Raw genomic sequence first — 22621 nt, 5'->3', positions numbered from 1 at the left:
AGTCATTTGACCTCCTTGGTCTTCATGTACATCCTGGCATTAGTAAAGCTTGGCCTACATCACACAGCTGTTACTAAAACTCTAAGAGACTATACATAAAAGTGCTTTTTAAACTAAAAAGCTCTAAAGGTTATTATTAGTATTATTCCTGGAATACAGGTGCTTCTTGAATAATATTTACACCTATGCTTGACAGCTTAAATTGCATTACTTTTCCTGAAAATTAGATTTTGCTCCTTTTTAATGTCATAACCAGGATGGATTTCATGTTCCCCCATAAATTACATTATCCTTCAACTTTTTTTGCTGAGATTAACTCATGACAGTATTCTTACCATGCACTTATATTTCAATAGCTATTTTTCAGTTCTTATCACACGGTTATGATTATTCACCCCAGAAACTCAATATGGCTAGGATGATAAGACTCTGAACTACTGTAGAGAGCCATTAATATAAATTAATATTACTTTTTCTCTGATGGCACCATTATATATTCCACGAGTGTGCTAGGTGAATAGGGTTAAATAAATCATTTGTCATTAGTGCTTCAAAAGATATTCTAGCCCACAAACAGGTTGCAAATCTCTCCAAAAACACATCAAATTCATTTTTAAAACTCCAGGAAGTCCACTTCCAACCTTTTGTTTAATGCTTTCCTTAAACAGGAACTGAGTTGGCCCAAGATTCCACATATTCCAAAGATCTCTGGAAGAAATTATGGGCTTGTGTGGCTTGCATTACAGTATTTGGAATGTGATTTTAAATATAAGCAACTAAGGACTTCCCTGGTGGTGCAGTGGTTAAGAATCCACCTACCAATGCAGGTGACACGGGTTTGAGCCCTGGTCCAGGAAGATCCCACATGCCTCAGAGCAACTAAGCCCATGCGCCACAACTACTGAGCCTGCACTCTAGAGCCCACGAGCCACAACCACTGAGCTCGCGTGCCACAACTACTGAAGCCCACGTGCCTCGAGCCCGTGCTCCACAACAAGAGAAGCCACCACAATGAGAAGCCCGCGCACCACATCAAAGAGTAGCCCCAGCTCGCCGCAACTACAGAAAGCCCACATGCAGCAACAAAGACCCAACGCAGCCAAACATTAATTAATTAATTAACTTTTAAAAATAAATATAAGCCACTAGAATAGTTATCTCCTGTGGTTATCTAAAATAACAGTGTTATCGGGCTTCCCTGGTGGCGCAGTGGTTAAGAATCTGCCTGCCAATGCAGGGGACACGGGTTCGAGCCCTGGTCTGGGAAGATCCCACATGCCGTGGAGCAACTAAACCCGTGAGCCACAACTACTGAGCCTGCGCGTCTGGAGCCTGTGCTCCACAACGGGAGAGGCCGTGACAGTGAGAGGCCTGTGCACCGCGATGAAGAGTGGCCCCCATTCGCCACAACTGGAGAAAGCCCTCGCACAGAAGCGAAGACCCAACACAGCCAAAAATAAATAAATAAAATTTAAAATAACAGTGTTACTAAATATTTTAATACAACTACTTTCCTACATCTCAATCTACCAAGAACCTTGCTAACTCTTTATATTTTTCTAAAATAAGCATTATAGAAATATCAATGTCATTATAGAAAATAAAGAGAAAGTGGATAATAATAAACATAGTAATTAACTAAACCATACTTTCATCAGGAGTTAATACCACCATCTTTATACACAAGAATACCACTTGGATTATGTTTTCTTCGTTAATGACCAAGGCCCTATCTGGGTTATTCTTATTATCTAAGCCTCACAGACTGTTTCTCAAAAAGAGAAAAAGATTTTACTTCCGTTCAGTTAATTGCCCTTAAAATAGCAGGAATTAAGAACAACCTGAAACTAAGAATAATTACTGAGGAGAAAAGATCACCCACTTACCCTGTGTGCTTGAACAGAAGGAAGTAACTCTAGGCAAGCCAGAGTGACAGAATTATATTACTCAAAACTCTTCCCAAAAGCTAAGAGTCTCATCCTACATGATTCCCCCAAATATATGGTAGATGTGTTGTATAAAGGAAATTCTAGAACTCAAACAATTCTTCAATGACATTCATGGAATGAGACAGCTGCTCAGCCCTCTCAGCTCTACACAGTTTGGAGACTGGGTCCCACTTCTATTAGAGCACTAAGTGAAGGAACTGGGGAGATAAAGGTCTGGAAAAACAAAAATAAAATAAAAATTAAGGTTTCATAAACATTAATTGATGACTTATGTGTACCAGGTATTTTCACATACTACCTCATTTAATCCTACAACAATTCTATGTGACATTTATTACTATACCCATATACTATACAGATTAGAACATAAAGATTTAAAGAGATAAAATAGTTTGTGATTAAGTAGTATTTGGTGCTAATATAACTCCAACCCTGCTTGTCCAGTTCCGTGCTCTTTCCCCTACAACGTTGCCTCTCTGACACCAAATATCTACATAGAGACATCCAAGTTACTGATCACTTCCTAAAGCATTAGCTCAGCTAATCCATGTGCATCAGGTCATAAGGACAAGCAACACTACATGCTGTGTAGAAGAGAAAACCAGCTCAAACCCCCTTACATGATTTGTCTAAGGTCACATAGCTAGTGAATGACAGAGACAAACCTGGAATTCAGACTTTTGTGCTTTCTCTAACCCCATGATACCATAGCTGTGATGTAAATATAAATTTGGCTTTAAACTTAAAACTCCTAGAAGGCAGAGACTACAAAGTTTTTGCTCTATATGGAGCCAAATACAGTTTATTTATTAAACCACCCACTTCTTAAAAGGAGTGAAGACAGCTTACAAAAAGGAGCTATTTGTAATTGGACTTGAAAAGTCAGATGTAAGACTTCTCTGGTGGTGCAATGGTCGCAGTGGTTAAGAATTCGCCTGCCAACGCAGGGGACACGGGTTTGATCCCTGGTCCGGGAAGATCCCACATGCCACAGAGCAACTAAGCCCGTGCACCACAACTACTGAGCCTGAGCTCTAGAGTCCGCGAGCCACAACTACTGAGCCCGTGCACCACAACTACTGAAGCCCACATGCCTAGAGAAGCCACCGCAATGAGAAGCCTGCACAACAAAGAGTAGCTCCCGCTCGCCGCAACTAGAGAAAGCCCGCGCACAGCAACAAAGACGCAACGTGGCCACAAATTAAATAAATAAATAAATTTAAAATAAAAAAATTTTTAAAGTCAAATGTATTAGGTGATTAGTAAATATCAAAATATTAATACATTGTTTAATTTGATTTACTGTAAATAAGTAATTTTAAATGATTTCTTCCAGTTAATTTTAAAACTGACCATAACCCAAAGAAATGAATGTAACAAAACACAGACGTTTAAGATCTCATGCCTATTATCTTCCCAGTATAACACATGTAACAAATTTCTAAGATTTGTTTTTTTAAATATACATTATTTTAGAAATCCAGTGCCTTTGCCTTCACCTTGTCAATGGCTACAGTCACCTAGAAAAAAAGTTTCAGTTTGGAAAAGATATAAAATTGGCAACAAGACAGATATTTAGAAACCTGATACTGTATGCTCTATTTAGACCTTCATGAGGATATTGTACAAAGCCCTGCCTCGGAACTATGTAGAACTTTCTATAAATGATTCACTTCTAAATTAGCTGTCCTGGGTCAGCAGTGGCAAGTCTTAAATAAAAGGTGAATCATCCTTTGTACTGTTCCTTCTCTGGTACAACCACATTTTTTCCCAGTGTTTTCAATGGGCAAAATAATGTGACAAAAATAGTTTTATCCCCTCCTCCAAAATCAAATCACATTTTTTAATCTACCAAATGACTTCCCAGAGTAACAGAAAGAACGTTTTCCTTTGTTAATGAAATCTAATCAAAGCAACCACGTAACAAAGAAAGGCAATCTCAAAGCAATTCTTGAAACAGGAAAAGGTTAAAAGCATAGAGATAGGTTTTAGTCTTGCTTTTGTGGACATTACACCGACACTAACCCGAAGAGTAAGATAAATCAAATGTGTGTAGCTATATATATCCATCCTCTTCCAAACTATAATTCAGGTCAGAGGAGATATCTGAGCTTTAGCCTGGTCTAATAATGCTGCAAGGTTACATGCCAATTTGAAAGACATCATAAATCACTGCTGTTCCCCTTGTCAGGTGCTGTCCCAAATTTTCCAGGTTTCTAAACCACGTATCTTCTTCTTTTTTTTTTTTTTTTAAACCACTTATCTTCTTAAAAGCGTCCTCTTGCTTGACACTTAAGATGGAAGAGAACCTCAAAAGGGAAGGAGAAACTCGATATAACAGGAGACGTTTTACATCCGAGAATGCAGTAGAATGGTTTGTGAGACATAACATTATAAATTATTATTAGTAAAGAGACCTGTGATTAAACTTTCCAGTTTACCAAATATACAAATATAAATTATATTATTTTTTAAAAAGCCATTAGATCCCCAAAGGGTCCTTAAACAAAATTTTAAAATTTGTTTGGCAGAGTGCTTATGTAGCAAGCACCTGTTCATATTAACCAGGAAGCAGACTTATTATAACTCTTACAATGAAATGTCTACAAGGTATGTGATATTTAAAATCCACCCAAATGGCACAACATTGTAAATGAATTATATTTCAATAACTAACTAAATAAAAGCTACCCAAATAAATCATGAAAAATTGGAAAGCAAGCATGGGGAGCCACTCAGGGGTCAAGACGGGAGTGATGCAGGAGGGTGGTCTATTCCTTCCTATTCCCCAGAACAGAAATTCTGACAGAAAGAGATGAGCACTTTATGAAGAAAATGGGTCATGCAAGAAACTCTCAACAACTTGAGGGAGTGAAAGATTGCAATTGATTTTTATTCTAAGCTAGGACACCTGAAAGACGTTAGAAAAACATAGTGCAGAGTGACAGGGCAAGAGGGGACAAAGGAAAATGTACTATAGGGTTCCCTAGATGAGAGGTGACAAAGGGTTGGGGTGAGGGAGTGGAGGCAAACTCAGTGACCGCCTTAGACCCTTATTGATTAGAAAGCCTGAGAAGCATAGAAAAGTTCACCCATGGGTGGGGCTGGTGTGACGCAAAGAAGCTGGTTAGCCGAGAGTCTGGAGACTGTGAAGACTCTTCTAGGTTCAGTTGCTCAATTTCAAGCCACCTCCCACCCCAGGGGTAGACAGCTCCAAGAACAGAGACCAGGAAGACACGGAGAGGAGCTGCCAGGAATAGAATCCTGTCACAGAATCGGAGACACTTAGTCACAGCCCTGGCTGAGAGCATCTCATCTTTGCTCCCAGGGGTTTATGACCAGCTCGGGCTCCCCACTCTCCCAAGCAGCTTCTTCCCACCCTCTGCTTGCCAACATTCCTGCCCTCCCTGCCTGTAGGACTCCTGCGACTGGAGCAGACAGAACAGTTAGAGAAGAGGGGAGGAGGACCCAGCAGTGTCAGGAAGCTTCCCAAAGAAGCTGGCAGGGCTCCATCCTCACTCCCAAGAATGTGTCACCAAGCCAGAGCCAGGACGAGGAGTACCAGCATCTCCTGGCTCCAAGCTTAGAGCTGACACTGTGCCTTCACTACCTGCTTCTATTTTTATGCCCACACCCTCCTCTCCCCACCCCCTCCCTAAATGCCTACCATTCAAAACCTTCCTTACTGCCTAGGAAACTGGCTTGTGTGTGGTGCGTGCATAATTAGCAAATGTATGATAAACTTTCTCACATCGCATTTTTTTTTTTCTCCTTTTCTATAATTAGAGGGACTCTGGATCCTAGTTCACCGCTGCTGTCCCAGAGTAATTATTACAACCTTCCTTCTCACTCTGTGAAGTGTCTGGGTAGGAAATATAAGTTACATGGCCATCTATTTATAATGCTTCTTCTACTAAGCAGATCAAATAAGCACGTTCCCTTTTCAGGATGATAAGACTAGACAACATGGGATAAAAGGAAAAACATGATTTGCATGTTGAGGAAAGGCAGTGGTAGAGTTCTTCCTCTATCCCTTAGCATGTAAGTAATCTTCCCCAGAAGCTTCTTGGAAGTCAGTGTCCGCGACTTGAGCACAATTAAGAATCTAGGAGGGACTTCCCTCGTGGCGCAGTGGTTGGGAATCTGCCTGCCTGTGCAGGAGACACGGGTTCGAGCCCTGGTCCGGGAGGATTCCACATGCTGCGGAGCAACTAAGCCCGTGCGCCACAACTACTGAGCCTGTGCTCTGGAGCCCATAAGCCACAACTACTGAAGCCCGCGTGCCTGGAGCCTGTGCTCCACCACGAGACAGGCTACCACAATGAGAAGCCTGTGCACCGCAGTGAGGAGTAGCCCCCGCTCACTGCAACTAGAGAAAGCCAGGGTGCAGCAATGAAGACACAACACAGCCAAAAATAAATAAATAAATAAATTTAAATTAAAAAAAAAATACTTCATTATAAAAAAGAAAAGAATCTAGGAGACTCATGTACACAGTGTTATATTTAAAATAAATAACCAACAAGGACTTACTGTAAAAAAATAATAATAAAGACATTTAAAAAATAAAAAATTTAAAAATAAAAATTTTTTTAAAATCTCCAACTAACTTTAAAAAAAAGATTCTAGGAGATTTAACAAGTGTGGGGAGAGTTGAAAATGAGCTCTAAATGTTCAGTGGGAGAATGGAGTAGAATAATAGAATTCCATGCTAAGAAAAATTCTGTCACAGGTATGTCTAGAGATATGACACAAAGAAACATGGGTATTCCTAAAGAGTTATTTTTGAAATAACTCTTTTGAATAAGAGTTCAAGAGAAATAAGCATTGACAAATGCAATGCAAAATAATTCTGAATAAATTTGTATATTTAATATTTCAAGTTTGAGATCTTTGACTGTGTTGACTGAAATAGTTTATTAGGTTTATACTAAACTTTATTGAAGAAGTCCTTGTCAGAAGAGTCCACGTTAGTTACTATAACACAGAATTCCACACTGAGATAGCTTAGTTTGAGGATCATGTATAGAGATAAACTTTTAAATTTGCTTTCCTTATTTTCTGGGATTAGGCAAAAAGTAGGAGACTGAAATTGTACAGGTCTAGAATAGAAAAACTAAAAAGAAAAAATTACCAAAAAATTACTCAAAAATTGCCTAAAAAGCATCTTTTTTGAGGAAAAGAGGGAACGGGAACTAACATTTATTGAACCATTGTTCTAGAGAGCTAATATGCTATTTCATTCAGCTCTTGCGACACTCCTATAAGGCAGGTATTATTTGTACATTTTCCAGGTTCAATTCCATTGTTCAATTTTCCAGGTGAGAAAATTGAAGCCACTCGGTGACACCTCCAAGCATCAAACTCAGGGCACACCACGCTACTCTGAAACCCACCTCCCCATCAGATTGACCTAAAGCATTGCTGTCATGCCACCCTGACTCTCCATCTATCATAGGACCCTATAAGCCTGTGAAATAGCCACAGCAACATGTGTGGCTTCAAGATATTGCAAAAGCTTGGAATCTCACTAAATTAACCAGCCAGTTTCACTTTGTATAATTACAATCCTATAACACTGATCCTAAAACTGTAAGTATAAAACAAGAGGTCTTTCTACTGCTTTTCCCTTCTTGTTGCTTTCCCATTTTGCCCCGCTTTGCATCCTAACTTCACAGCTTAGAGCAAGTGCTTAACCTCAAGCAAACTGGCATAAAGCAATGTTGCCAGCATGTAGGGTGACACTAGAAAATTCTGAAATCTTGTGGGAGCTTTTTTAGTTGTTACAATGATTATGTACACCACTGGCGCTGGCAGAGATAGGGGATGAGGCAGGGATACAGTATGAACTCTAGTGCTCAGAGAGGCTCAGCCTGGTGAGCCTAATTCTGATGATTTTCAAATGTCCTACTAGAGATTCATGTTGGGAAGAGAATATATATATTCTCTTGTTTGTGTAGAACCTTATCAAGAGTTGTTCATCATTTCAGAAAATCAAGTCACTGACAGCACTGTTGTCCATGTTATTTGAATTTAACACGAAACATTTATATCATTTGCTCCTATTATTGTGACATTATATAGTTCTATGAATACCTACAAATATTTAGATAACAAAAGGTAACAGAAAGGAGTCAACAACAATCAAGTGACTATTGTCTTACTTTTTTTCTTCGTTTCCTTATTCTTTTTAAATCCAACCGTATTCACTGTAAGTAGGTAAATACAAGCAACTGACTGCTTCATTATGTCTTCTGAGATAGTTTTCCCAAGTATTTGCATTGAAATCCATGTTTGTTCCTAATAGTTTTAAAAATTATGTGTATAGGTAGGTATTATTGTTTAAATTTTTATTTCAGGATAAGTAAAAGTGGTGCCACAAAATATTTGTTATTACAGGGGAACTTTGGGTCCAATAAGGTTAAGAACCACTTGTGTAAAGGAAAGAACATGGGCTTTGGAGTCAGACAAACCTAAGACAGAAGACGTCTCTTTGGACTGCATGATTTGCGTACTTTACTTTTTTTTTTTTTAAGTCTTTATGGAACTTGTTACAATATTGCTTCTATTTTTTGTTTTGGTTTTTTGGCCCCAAGGCATGTGGGGTCTTAGTTCCCCGAGCAGGGATCAAACCCACACCCCCTGCGCATTGGAAGGCGAAGCCTTAACCACTGGACCGCTAGGGAAGTCCCTTGAGTAGTTTACTTTTTTTTTTTAATTAATTTACTTTATTTTATTTACTTTTGGCTGCATTGGGTCTTCATTGCTACGCATGGGCTTTCTCTAGTTGTGGCAAGCGGGAGCTACTCTTCATTGCGGGTGTGTAGGCTTCTCATTGTGGTGGCTTCTCTTGTTGCAGAGCACGGGCTCTAGGCATGCGGGCTTCAGTTGTGGTGCCCAGGCTCAGCAGTTGTAGCTCACAGGCTCAGTAGTTGTGGCACACTGGCTTAGTTGCTCCGCAGCATGTGGGATCTTCCTGGGCCAGGGCTCGAACCTGTGTCCCCTGCATTGGCAGGCAGATTCTTAACCCCTGCACCACCAGGAAAGCCAGAGTAGTTTATTTTTGTTCTGAGCTCCAATTGCCTCATCTATCAATCACAGCCATTTCTGGGGGCTCTGTTAAGAATTGCTATTTCAAACAAGGTAGCACAGGTTAAGTGGTAATGATAGGTATTCAACAATAATTCCCTTCTCAATGCTCAAGCTATGCTTCCCTCCCCCACTTACCTTTACAGAAGGCAGGAAAATTAAGATAGGAAGGAGGAAGTATAAAGAATACAGAAGGAGGGACTTCCCTGGTGGTCCAGTGGGTAAGACTCCACACTCCCAGTGCAAGGGGCCCAGGTTTGATCCCTGGTCAGGGAACGAGATCCCACATGCATGCAGCAACTAAGAGTTCTCATGCCGCAACTAAAGATCCCATATGCCACAATGAAGACCTGACACAGCCAAAAGTAAATGAATTTTTAAAAAAGAATACAGAAGAAGAAAGGGAGTAACAAATCATGATCTGTACCTAATACCTAACTACACCCAGAACACACTGTTAGTATCAAATGTGAAAAGGTTCAGGAGGTTCAAGTTACATTCTGGCCCTGGATCATGAAGAACATGTTGTTAATGCCAATCAATAACACAAACACTACTACAAACACTACTACTTAATGCAATATATGGATATGTAAATTGTTCCAGGAATGGGTACAGAATTATCATTTCCTCAACCTTGTTACTGTGTATCCCTTTAATACCACTTAAAGTTAACACTGCAACTTAAGAACCTGTAGAGGTTGAGATGTAGATCTGGATTTCAGCCTTTTTTTTTTTTTTTTTTTTTTTTAAGTTGGAACTCTTCCTCTACACGTAGTTTGATTATCTCCAGGGAGATTTTTATACAATAGCAAATACACTTTCTGAATGCTGGATCTTGTGCCTGTTTAGCCACTACTAACTGGGGGTCAGATATGTTCCTAAAAGGCAAATATTCTATCACTGACAAGGTCTAAGGTCTCTTCTTCCCTTTCGCTTATCTGTAGAAGCCATAGGACCTCCCTGGTATTAGCCATGTCCGAGCTTCGACTTCATACTCCACATTTTAATCACCAAAATTTCAAAATACTCAGCATACCCCAAACAGAAAGGCTAGAGTTTCTAAGACAGTGAGAAAAAAGCAGTTTTTAGATCCCAATCCAGAGAAACAGTGACAGTCATCCACTCTTTGTTGGCTTCCTCTTTTCTTTATCTCAGCAAGTATCTAGCCCAAAGGTATTTGTTAGTTACTTTATCTGAATACATAGTTTCAAGAAACAGCTTTAGATGCACCCCAATGTTCACAGCAGCATTATTTATAACTGCCAAGAAGTGGAAACAACCTAAGTGTCCTTTAACTGGTGAATGGATAAGGAAGATGTGGTATATTCACACAATGGAATACTACTCAGCCATAAAAAATGAAATTTTGCCACTTATAGCAACCTGGATGGACCTGGAGGGTATTAAGCTAAGTGAAATAAGTCAGACAGAAAAAGACAAATACTGTATGATATCACTTATATGTGGACTCTTAAAAAAGTACAACAAACTAGTTAATATAACAAAAATGAACAGACTCACATGTATAGAGAAAGAACTCGTGGTTACCAGTAGAGAGAGGGAAAGAGGGAGGGGAAGACTGGGATAGGGAACTAAGAGGTACAAACTACTATATATAAAATAAATAATCTACAAGGATACATTGTACAACATCAGGAATATAGCCAATAACTATAAGTGGAATATAACTTAAAAATTGTGCATCACTATGTTATACACCTGAAACTTAATACTGTACATCAACTATACTTCAATAAAAAAATGAACACCTTTGGTTACCTTAGGTGATGGGGATTTATTTTAAGGAAACAAAGGGAAACAAAAGAAACACAGGAAACCTTCTCAGAAGACAGACTTCTTAGAAATTACTAAAAATTGGCTCATTGCCATTAAAGACACAGTGTCAGCTCTCCTAGCATGAAGGACATTCTGATGGCCCTCTGTGACCCTGAAAGGACCCCAGTGACTCTGCCATCCCCAGGCTTCAATGTTTTTTTCTTAGGTCCACTTCTTTGCTTCTGCTACTACCAACTGTACAGAACAGATACATGGTATGCTCCTAATCTGTTAAAAGTAGAAGGGAGGTTTACGCTTACACAGATATGCATTTACTTTCACACAAACACACACTCATAAATCCACAAATTTTATTTTTCTGTAATGATGGTCAAGAAAGTGGCCTAAGCAGCTGCTTCTGGGGAAAGAGGACTAGGGAACCATGGTTCACACTTTTTTCCCCCACACACAAAAAAATGGTTATCCACTTTTTAAAATTTTTTACTATGTACATATATTATTTTTTCAATTAAAATAAAAATTGGTGGATTTCCCTGGCAGTCCAGTGGTTAAGACTCCATGCTCCCAGTGCAGGGGGTCCAGGTTCAATCCCTGGTCAGGGAACTAAGATCCCACATGCTGCACCACATGGCCAAAAAAAATAAAGAAAAACAAAGACACCAATTTCTAAAAAAATTAAAATAAAATAAAAATTGGTTTTAAATAACATTTACTATGTAGCTGCTCTGTGGACTTCTGCTTCACAGAGAGTAATTTCTGCTAGGAAATTTAGTGAATGAATAAAACAAAACCACAAAAGCCATTTTCCCTTGGTGGTCTTTGGTCAAACATCATGGATATGCTCACTAACTGAGAGCCAACAGGTGGAAAGAAAGAGGAGGACCTGAGAGGAAGGTTACAATTAATAACACTGAGGAGGGGACTTCCCTGGTGGTCCACTGACTAAGACTCCACACTCCCTATGCAGGGGCCCAGGTTCGATCCCTGGTCAGGGAACTAGATCCCACATGCTAAAGATCCCACATGCTGCAACTAAAGATCCCACACATGGCAATGAAGATCCCGTGTGCCGCAACTAAGACCCAGTACAGGCACATAAATAAATAAATATTAATATTAAAAAATATACATATATGGGACTTCCCTGGTGGCACAGTGGTTAGGACTCCGCGCTCCCAATATAGGGGGCCGGGGTTCGATTTCTGGTCAGGGAACTAGATCCCACATGCATGCCACAACTAAGGAGCCCTCGAGCCACAACTAAGGAGTCCGTCTGCCACAACAGAGACCCGGTACAACCAAATAAATAAATATTTATAAATAAATAAATAATTTTTTTAAAAAACAGTCTTCGATTTGAAGTCATTCTCTTTATTCTAGTTTGTTACCACACTTTCCTGTATAATTACAGTTTTACATTTGTGGAATCAAAATTACACGCTAGGTATGTACACTGAGCAGTAAAGGTACACACGGCTCAATACTTTTGGGGCTCTGCCACAATTTTCTCAATCAAATTCCATCTCACTCTTCTTTGATCTCTGCCTACCATATCCCTACCTGCATATTTGGTATCTCTGGCAGCATCCTTCATATTCCACCTTGTATTATCAGCATATACATACTTGTTAACTCATATGCCTTAGTTTACTCTTACCACCACTCCTATACATTGTAAGCTCCGTGAGATAGGCAGTTGGTAACATTTGTATGCATTTCAATACTTTTTACATAAAAGTGACACTCCAATATTTTTAATTGAGTGCACAAGCTCTGGAAGACCGTTCATACTGGAAAAGACCTTGGATCTTCTCATTTAATCCAGTGGTTCCCAAAAACATATCTGCCAACAGATGATAGACCAACTGCCTAGGGACACCAGGAAGAAGTTAAATTACCACATTTTTCAGGCCCTAGCCCAAATCTGTAGAAGCGGGGCCCAGAAACCTGCATTCTTGGAGTACTGACTCACAAGCCTGAGCATAAGTAGGAGTTGTTAATTTTAAAAGGAGGCCATTAGACTGAGAGTGTTCTAATGAACTTGGCAGCCTAGGTAAGCAAACCAAAACCTAGGCCAGCAAATGCCTCAAAGTTAAGAAACCTAAAGGACAACCAATCACAAACAGCCAAGTAGGTTTTCCCAAATAAGGCAACCACTTAAGCTAGAGCCAATCAAATAACTTCCTCACTTTGCCTCCACATCTCCTCTAGAAAAACCTTGCCCCTAACTCCTGTCTGCTGAGCACTCCTAACCCCTTCTGGTTTGCCACTGCCCAAATCGATTTTTGCTCAAATATACTCAATTTAAATATGCCTCAGTTTATCCTTTAAAAGAATTAACAGGGAAAGAACAGGGGAAAGATTTCCAGGTAAAGAGAAGAACAACAGATAAATGTCAGAGAACCAAGAATAGTTTCATGCTCTCTACAGGCCGTGGAAGATGTCTGCCAAATCCCTAATTCAAGAAGTCTCAGACCATCTGTCCTGCCCACTGTCCTCTCCAACAGGACTCCTTATCCACTGTTCATCCGCCTTAGTACCACCTACACACTGGACCAGAGACGAGCCCTGACCCACAAGCCAAAGGGGCCTGCCCCACCTGTCCTGTACCCTGACTCAACAACAGAGACTCACTCTCAGGGAGTTCAAGTTTGAGACAGAGTGGGCGCACAGAAAGTACAGAAGCAAAGGACTAAAAGACAGAGAGGAGGCAATAGGGGCCTTAAAGGAGCAAAGTCAAAGGATAAAAAGAGGAAATCAGTCAAGAACACAGTAAGAAGTAGGGAGACAGGTAGAGAGGGAAGGGGAAGAGCAACTGGACTTGCTCTTGGTTCTCCAGAGTCTGAAGTTACTGCTTTCACCCAGACAGCATGAGTGATGTTCCAGCTGTCCACGGAACCTGACCGCCCAGCTACAGAGACGATCCTGGGCTTCCTCACCTCCCCATACATCCTAACAAATACATACATACACGTTGTCCAAGGTAACCTGAGTGTCTCCATCTCTTACAACCTGCAAGAGCCTCCCATGTCCACTCAGGATGGCTGGAGGGGTGGGAGTAGGTGAGGGACGGCAAAGGGGACACCATCTGTCTATGAGGTAGCAGAGGCTTGGGGAGGGGTTCAGACTTGATTCTAGAGTTGTTCACACACCTACTTGGGGGGGCATCTCCAACACACAAATCAACAGTCTTACCCATTTCTTATCTTCCTGAGAGCAATGAGGTCTATAAGGCAGCTGGTGAGACTATCCTCCCACTTCTCAAAATGAGTCACGGTTCTAGGGGGAATTTTTTGGTGTTTTGTTTTTTACTTGAGCTTTTCATAGAAAACAGAGGCTGATGCTCATGAGGGATAGTAAGCATACATAATGATCGTAGTATATTTAGAACTTCTCAGATGGTACTGTGCAATTCCAGAAAATACCATCCTATTTAACTTAAACTAAACTTTATAAAGGAAGCATAGCAAAGGAATGGTCGATTGTGTTTCAACTTTATAAAACACCAGTCAGGGGTCATTCCCCTGCTGAAAAATACTTGGCTTACTCTTACTGCCTACAGAATAGAACCCATATAGCTTCAAGGACATTTGTAGTCTCACTACTGTTTACATCTTCAGCTTCATCTCCTACTGGATCCACCATCTACTTTTATTTATTAAACTTTTATGGTGCAACTAAGCCATCTAGCAACTCTGGAAATGAGATTTTTAAGGGAAAAAACTCTCCCAGCCCTCAGTAAGAGATAAGTAACTAAATTCAATTCAGTGTGCTAATGCTATGTTAAAATCATGCAGTACTGGGTATTAAACATATCTAGGGCTTTCCTGGTGGCGCAGTGGTTGAGAGTCCGCCTGCCGATGCAGGGGACATGGGTTCGTGCCCCGGTCCAGGAAGATCCCACGTGCCACGGAGCAGCTGGGCCCATGAGCCAGGGCCACTGAGCCTGCGCATCCGGAGCCTGTGCTCCGCAATGGGAGAGGCCACAGCAGTGAGAGGCCCACGTACAGCAAAAAAAAAAAAAAAAAACATATCTAGATTGGCAGATTCACAAGGAAGGCTTCTTGGAGGAGGTGACAGTTGAGACTGGAGAGGTGGGTAGGAGCTACCAGAACAAGGAAGTGAGAACATCATGAGAAAAGGCATAGAGGAATGAAACAGTTAAACATTCTGGAATAAAAAGGGGATTGTTAGGAGATGAGACTGGAGCAGTAGGCACGGGGCAGGACTAAAGAGGCAGGCAGGACTAGGAGACGTTGTCTGGCTGGTGGGGGTTATTTGTAAGTGCTATGGTCTGAATGTTCATGTCCCCTCCCCCAAAATTCAAATGTTGAAATCCTAGTGTTAATGGGTGGGGCCTTTGGGAATTGCTCAAATTATGAGGGTGGACACCTCATAAATGGGATTGGTGCCTTATCATAGAGGCTCCAGAAAGACCATTAGCCCCTTCCACCAGATGAGGACAGAGAAAGAAGTGCCAGCTATGGACTAGGAAATGAGCCTTCAACAGAGGTAACCATGCTGGCACATTGATCTTGGACTTCCCAGCCTCCAGAACTGTGAGTAATACGTTTTTCTTGATTATAAACTACCAAGTTGGTGGTATTTTTTTAATAGCAGCCCCAAAGGAATATAACAGTAAGTAACAGGGAGCCTTGTAGGTTTTTGAGATTGGTATGAAGAATCAATATTAAAATAGAGGATGCGGGACTTCCCTGGCAGCGCAGTGGTTAAGAATCCACCTGCCTATGCAGAGAACACAGGTTCGAGCCCTGGTTCGGGAATATCCCACATGCTGCAGAACAACTAAGCCCGTGAGCCACAACTACTGAGCGTACGCTCTAGAGCCCACGAGCCATAACTACTGAGCCTGCATGCCACAATTACTGAAGCCTGCATGCCTAGAGCCCATGCTCTACAACAAAAGAAGCCACTGCAATGAAAAGGCCATGCACCACAACAAAGGGTAGCCCCTGCTCGCCACAACTAGAGAAAGCCTGCACGCAGCAATGAAGACCCAAAAGAGCCAAAAATAAATTAATTAATTACTTTTTTTAAAAAATAGAGGATGGGTGGAATCAGGGAAACCATATTCAGGGTACCATTTAGAATCTGCATTGTAGAAATCCAGCAGTGACAACTGTCGATGCCTTCCAGCCAAAAACCACCAGGCATTCTCATTTCTAGTTCACTGTTCCTTGCAACAAGGAGGGAGCACACCATGGAGAACCATGGGGGAGGGTCTGAGTAAGAGGGCATTAGAAAAGATTTGGGCTTGTGTTAGGTGATGTTAGGACAGCATAGGTTTGCTGTCAGGAACTGAGGACAAGTCTATGACTCAGTATCTTAATAAAACTATCTACAAGGTGGGGAAAGCTATCAAAGCTAAAACTGTGGGTGGTAAAATGAGCAGCAGTCATTTATATCAGTCAAGACAGGGGGATAAAAAAAAAAAAAAAAAGACAGGGGGATAAGAACTTCCCCAGTGACACAGTGGTTAAGAATCTGCCTGCCAATGCAGGGGACACGGGTTCGAGACCTGGTCCAGGAAGATCCCACATGCCATGAAGCAACTAAGCCCGTGCACCACAGCTACTGAGCCTGAGCTCTAGAGCCCGCGAGCCACAACTACTGAGCCCATGTGCCTAGAGCCCATGCTCCGCAACAAAGAGTAGCCCCGGCTCACTGCAACTAGAGAAAAGCCCACACGCAGCAACGAAGACCCAATACAGCCAAAAATAAATAAATAAATAAATTTATTTTTTATAAAAAGGGAATAGGGAGTGCTATAATTTGGAGGGTTTTGTTTTTTCTTTTCATTTTTTGTTTGTTTTGTTTTTAGGGGGTGCTGTAATTTTAAATGGGATGATCAGTACCAGCCTCACTGAGAAGATGACATTAGACCAAACTTCAGAAAGAGCATTCTGGGAATTCCCTGGCCGTCCAGTGGTTAGGACTTGCGCTTTCACTGCTGAGGGCTCAGGCTCAATACCTGGTCGTGGAACTAGGATCCTGAAAGCCACAGGCGTAACCAAAAAAAAAAAAAGATCATTTTGCCAAGGAGAGGTTCTGGTAGAGAAGACAGCCAGTGCAAAAGCTCTAAGGCTCCAGAGTTCAAGGAACAGCCTGGAGGCCAGACTAGCTGGAGCATGTTAGAGAGGCCACAGGGCCTGTAAGCATCATTGGATTTTGGCTTTTACTCTAAGTGAGCTGAGGAGCTATCAGTCTTGAGCAGAGAGATGAGATGCAGAATATATCTCACTGGAGACAGAAACTTTTGAGTTTTGCTATAAAGGAGAAATGGGGTAATAGCATAAGAGATGGGGGTAGGTGACAAGAGAAGGTTTGTTGTGTTTTTTTTGTTGTTGTTGTTTTTAAATTTATTTATTTAGTTTTTGGCTGCACTGGGTCTTCGTTGCTGCGTGCGGGCCCTCTCAAGTTGCGGCAAGTGGGGGCTACTCTTCGTTGCGGTGCGTGGACTTCTCAGTGCAGTGGCTTCTCTTGTTGCCGAGCACAGGCTCTAGAGCGCGCGGGCTTCAGTAGTTGCGGCACGCAGGCTCAGTAGTTGTGGCACGCAGGCTCCAGAGCGCAGGCTCGGTAGTTGTGGCGCACGGGCTTAGCTGCTCCGCGGCACGTGGGATCCTCCCGGACCAGGGCTCGAACCCGTGTCCCCTGCATTGGCAGGCGGATTCTCAACCACTGCGTCACCAGGGAAGCCCTGTTGTGTTTTTTTTAAGACAAAGAGCATAATTGCATGTTGAACGTTTGGCTTGAAATTAAAATCACAATTCTTGACTCTTCTGCTTCCCCAGTGCACTGCTTTATTTGACTGCCCTATGTATTGAGAGAGAAGGGGCTGTACTTGCTTGATCCATTCATTCAATGAATTACTTAGTATCACAACATATACAAACTAATGTAACCAAATCAAAGTTAATAATTTCTGAAATCTATAGTTTTCAGCTTCTGGACAAGTATCTAGCTATAAAAGTGATTTCTTAATAAACTCTTTCAAATTCACTCTTTCCCCACAATCTTTCCACATAATAGAGAATTAAGAAAATATGTCATGACACAAACTACTTGTCAAACAATTACAGTAGTAAAATATTCAAAAGACCCCTTCAACAAATTTTATGACTACAGCTCAACAGTTTAGTAATCAACTCGTACATGAATCCTGAAATTTTTCCTTTTTTTTTTTTGGCTGTGCACGGCATGCGGGAGTTTAGTTCCCTGACCAGGGATCCAACCCATGCCCCCTGCAGTGGAAGCGTGGTGTGCTAACTACTGGACTGCCAGGGAAGTCCCTGAATCCTGAATATTTTAAAAGATGGTATCAAATGTTTTGTAAAACTGTCCCAGCATTTATGACTTAACTGTTCTTTTAGATGAGATTTACTTTTTTTCTTTTTGCTGAATTGCTCATTTAGCTGTTTAGAAAAATGACATCAGCTGTAAGGGATTTTTGCATAATTGGCCATCTGTTTCAAGGTAATGATTACAGACTGCACCCTGCAAGTGATTCATAGGTTTCGTTAACTTCTTCCTTCAGAAACCAGGTAATAGGTGAAATCCATAATTATCAGTTTCACTACAGCATCTTTTTGAGGTAGTAGGTATTTTGGTGGTTGAGTCTGAGGGTTTACTTGAAAAGATCATTTGTTTAAAAAAGAAGTTTTGCCGGTTTGTATTTGGAATCTGAAGATAGTTACCAAGAATCCCAGAGCTGCTATGCAATGAACTTGGAACCAGGAAACCTTGATTCGAATCCCGACTCCGCCACACATGAGCCCAGTGACTCTGGGCAAGCTACTTGACTTCTCAGAGCCTCATGTAGCTCAACTGCAAAATGAGAAGACTCCTTGCCTCAGTGCTATGGTGAGGATGGAATGACCACCCTGTAGCCTTAAACGCCTCGCACAGCCAGGGGCACATTACAGACTCCCTGCCATCAGGTCAGAACAACTCCTTCCCTCTTTTCCTTAGCAGAGAGAGTACAGCTCTTCATACAGTGCCATTTGTATCCTTATAGCCACCTCTCTAGAGAAAAGGCAGGACTTCTGATATAGTCATATAAAGGGGGAAATTTTTTTGTTTTTTCCCCACTGACATCTCAAAAGTTTATACCACTATTCCTCTTGCTGGGGGAATGGGATGAGAAATGGGATCTCACTAGTGTACATTTTATTTTAATAAATTACTCGTTTCAAAAGTAACTATTGAGGACTTCCATGGTGGCGCAGTGGTTAAGAATCCACCTGCCAACGCAGGGGACACAGGTTCAATCCCTGGTCCGGGAAGATCCCACATGCAGCAGAGCAACTAAGCCCGTGCGCCACAAATACTGAGCCTGCGCTATAGAGCCCGCGAGCCACAACTACTGAGCCCGCGTGCCACAACTACTGAAGCCTGCGCGCCTAGAGCTCGTGCTCTGCAACAAGAGAAGCCACTGCAATGAGAAGCCTGCGCCCTGCAACAAAGAGTAGCCCCCGCTCGCCACAACTAGAGAAAGCCCGCGTGCAGCAGTGAAGACCAAACGCAGCCAAAAAATAAATTCATTCATTCATTAAAAAAGTAACTATTTAGATACTTTGACATATACTATGATGATCAATACTTTACCTTGAATATACTTAACTCTTTTTAGTCTAGATGAAAAACCTGCATTAATGTTGATTATATGCATAAACATACTAATATATATATCTAGGGTTATAAAAATTTATGAAATTTGATAAAGCACATCAAAATACCTAAAGTTTATCTCGAAATTTTAATGCAAGTCAGCACATTGTAAACTTAAAATGCTGAACGTGGTTGCCAAGTTATTGCTGAGACACCCTGGAAAACTTGGGAAGCGATATAACTTCATGGAATTTGGAGCCAGAAAAAAAACCTGGGTTTAAACCCAGGCGCTGGGACTTCCCTAGTAGTCCAGTGGTTAAGACTCTGCACTTCCAATGCAGGGGGCATGGGTTTGATCCCTGGTCGGGGAACTAAGATATCACATGCCGCACAGCATGGCCAAATAAATTAATTAATTAAATAAACACAGGATCTGCCACTTACTATATGTAATTTTGAAAATTTTCTGAACCTCAAAGCATTAGTTTCCTATCTGTGAAGTAGGGATAATAATAATACTTCTCAGGGATTAAGTGGATTGAGTCAAGTCATGCATCTAGAACTCAAAATAGTATCCCATTATGATGAGGAAGACTTAATGCAAAGTAAATAAATCTGGAGTCCCTGGTTACAGGACAGATATTTAAAGTTGTCAGTTAAGAATGCTAACTAGCTCACTTAGCTTAGAAACAAGAAGATCCAAGTTTAAAATAACGGCCCAGCTTTTTTGTTGCTAGCCAATGGCCAGACACATTGTACCTCAGCCCACTCATTTAACTGTTAGGTATTAATGATATTAGGTATTAATGATATTAGTTACAATTTGTAAAGCACTGACCACACACCAATGCAATCTGATAGGTTTACACATGCACTCCAGTCTTTACAATAACCCTTCAAGGTAGATATCCTTATCTCTATTTTACAAATGGCTGAAATTGAGAGAAGTTAAACTTGTTCAAGGCCACCCAGCTAGTAAGTGGTAGAGCCTGGAACCACAGTGGGGTTTGTCAGTCTCCAAATCCTGTCCTTAACTACCCAATGAACTCTCTACCACCTACCTCTCTTAGAGAAGATCAAATAACATTTTTCCTGCAAGAGTGCTTTTTGAATTGAAACGTCCTATACAAACATGAAGTATTATCGTTAATACTCTATATCAATCTAAATAATTCATAGAATGGGTCTGTGATTTGCCCCCTCAGTGCCTGGGAACCCTGAAAGAACAAAAGGTTAGCTTCAAGATCTCTTTCATCTCCTCTTGGAATTTTGACCTCAATTTCACTTGAACTGACCTGATAAACAACATTAAAGAATAGATAGCTAAATGCTGCTCTGTGCCACCCAAAGGCAGCTCTCTGCACTCTCAGGAGTCCAGGGCAACAAGGTCTTGTGCTTTTCCTTAACATATGGACAAAATATTTTCTTGGACTGACTTCTCACACCTGCATTTGCAGTTAGCTTGGGTAAGTATAAATAAAAGTGTTCACATAAATGTCCGCCTAGACTAGGGCTTTGGAAATCACCCTATAACAAACTCCAGTTCCTGGCACACATGCTATCGATCTAATAAAAGCAAATTTCAGTCCCTTTTCAAGGATATGGGGTAAAATTTAGAGGGGTTTTTCCCTCTGAAATTTTTGTCAACTAGTCCCGCATAGTTTAGTATAACTCTCTTAGTTATCCACCCTTGGAATAATAAGCTTCCCGGAAATTCCAAAGCGTTGATGACATGTGACATGACATATGCGGGTCAAAATGGGGCTCGGTTTGGTATCACCCGGAAGGCACCCCCTAGCCCACCGATCCCGGAGATGCTCAGCGTGGCCCGCTCACCCCTGCAGAGGAAGCAGGAGGGCAAAGTCCAGACAAAGTGAAGGGTGTTAATTTGCCGAGCCAGATCTCGACGCTGGGAAGGCGCCGAAGCTGCTGAATCTCGGGTTACTAGAGCATGCTCATTTGCATGAGGAAGAAAGGTCGTCCCGGGTTTCCCAGAGGCCAGATAGAGACTGGAGAATGTGACTTTCTCCAGTCCTGGGACTTAGCTCTTCCCTTCCCTGTAAGGCCCTACTCGCTCCCCCTGGGGCGCTCGCAGCCGCGGACCCCACCCCGCTCCCGACTTCGGGATCCGGGAAGCGCAGCTCAACCAGCCGGAGCCAATTTAAACCTGCGCGGGGCGGTGGGAGAAGCGGCGAGAGGGAGCGGGAGGCTGAGCCCCAGCCCCCGGCGCTTACCTCCGACGGCGAAATCTCAAACACGCTCGCGATCTTGGCGTAGAGCTCCTGGATGCTGGAGAAGTTCTCCACTCTGCCCGTGGCGCTGCCGTGGGCCAGCTGCGTGTGGAAAGCCAGCCTGCAGGTGGGCGCCGGGAGCCTGGGTAGGCTGCCGCCAGCCGCATTAGTCTGCTCGCCCTCCACCAGCCGGGAGGTCTCCTTGGTATTGAATTTCTTTTTTCTCCGCAGCCGCAGGGGCATCTTGCCTGGCCGAGGGCGGGGACCCACCTGCACTGCCACGGACTGCTGCCTCCTTGGCCTGGGCCCGCAGACTTTGTGCTATGGGCCTGCCGGCTCCGGGCAGGTGCAGCCTGGGCTGAGCCAATGGCAGAGGCGCTCCCGCCAGGCCCCGCCTGCTCAGGGCCCTCCTCCACTGAGAGGAGCTGCACCTGCAACCCACCGAGCAGCCACCTGCCCTCCGGATGGATCAGGGAGAAGAAAAGTTGGACCCTGAGGAAGGGGAATGTTGCCTACCATTCCAGTTCTACAAGGATCAAGCCATCAACCATCGCAGCTGCCCCGGATGGTGTGCCCTGAGGGGAATTCAGGATGGAGAAAACAAGGAAGCATTCTGTTATTTGGATACTGGCCCTAGATAGTTAAGATGCACATCTAAGGAATCATTTCAGTGAACTCAGACTCTTGCATCTTCCCCTACATAGGAAAGCACTACAATCATTAACTTGAGACGTCTGTCCTTTGTGATTAGCAGTAATCTTTTCATGTTCCATAACACGTTTTTATCCAACAAAAACACCCATATATCCTGGCTCCTCCCTTACCTCTTCTGAGCAGTTCCTCAGAGCTATCTGAGAGGCTCTCCTCTGCTATAGTGCTCAGTAAGGTCCCCGAATGAAACTTAACTCAAAACGTTTAGGTTGT

General features: G+C 42.2%; 1 protein-coding gene across 3 annotated transcripts in view; it reads right to left on the bottom strand.

The window, feature by feature from the left end:
* GIPC2 (GIPC PDZ domain containing family member 2) overlaps positions 1–22028 on the bottom strand; it is an 88536-nt gene extending 66508 nt beyond the window's left edge. For 2 of the 3 annotated variants that reach the window (XM_032614019.1, XM_032614000.1), the window contains exon 1: positions 21701–22010. In XM_032614019.1, coding sequence (XP_032469910.1) covers positions 21701–21940 — 240 coding nt within the window. In that variant the 5' untranslated portion in view covers positions 21941–22010. Of the gene's footprint in view, positions 1–21700 lie in introns of all 3 variants that reach the window. The other variant, XM_032614009.1, reaches the window with a different exon arrangement.
* Positions 22029–22621: the final 593 nt, after the last annotated feature.

Source organism: Phocoena sinus, chromosome 1 (assembly GCF_008692025.1).
Source record: "Phocoena sinus isolate mPhoSin1 chromosome 1, mPhoSin1.pri, whole genome shotgun sequence".
In the NCBI taxonomy this organism is placed as follows: domain Eukaryota; kingdom Metazoa; phylum Chordata; class Mammalia; order Artiodactyla; family Phocoenidae; genus Phocoena; species Phocoena sinus.
Note: the sequence above shows the minus strand (reverse complement) of the source record. Positions and strands in the feature narration are given on the sequence as shown.